The sequence below is a fragment of the Penaeus monodon genome, chromosome 33 (genome assembly GCF_015228065.2).
Source record: "Penaeus monodon isolate SGIC_2016 chromosome 33, NSTDA_Pmon_1, whole genome shotgun sequence".
NCBI lineage: Eukaryota > Metazoa > Arthropoda > Malacostraca > Decapoda > Penaeidae > Penaeus > Penaeus monodon.
Window position 1 is genome coordinate 14,303,792 of NC_051418.1, and position 353 is coordinate 14,304,144.

General features: G+C 37.4%; 1 protein-coding gene across 1 annotated transcript in view; it reads right to left on the reverse strand.

The window, feature by feature from the left end:
• The window catches only part of LOC119594257 (DNA-binding protein RFX2-like), a 21,225-nt gene that overhangs the window by 4,459 nt on the left and 16,413 nt on the right, over nt 1–353 (reverse strand). The window contains exon 3 of the mRNA XM_037943326.1: nt 17–219. Within this exon, the coding sequence (XP_037799254.1) occupies nt 17–219 (203 nt within the window). The remainder of the gene's footprint in view (nt 1–16; nt 220–353) is intronic.

Sequence of the window (353 nt, forward strand, 5' to 3'; positions counted from 1 at the left end):
GATATTAAAGACATACCTGTAGAATGACCACTTCAACAGAAATTGTCGAGCTTGTTTTGGAAAGTCAGGTTTCCCTTCATGTTGGCGGAGTACTTGTGACACCACAGCTTGCAGCCATTCAGCCCACTGTTCTAGGCTGTTCTGTTGCTGCAGTGTTGCTTTGAAATCTTCTTCAAGACGATCTACTAATGCAGAATCACACTGACATACCCAAGAAGCCTGGAGAAATATATGAACTTATTAAGAGATTTTTTAAAAATTAAGAGGGTTATTAGGCCTATATAACATTCCCTCAAATGCATAATTAAGTTTAGTTATATAACAGACTTATAATTGGGGTTAGCATTTTCGTT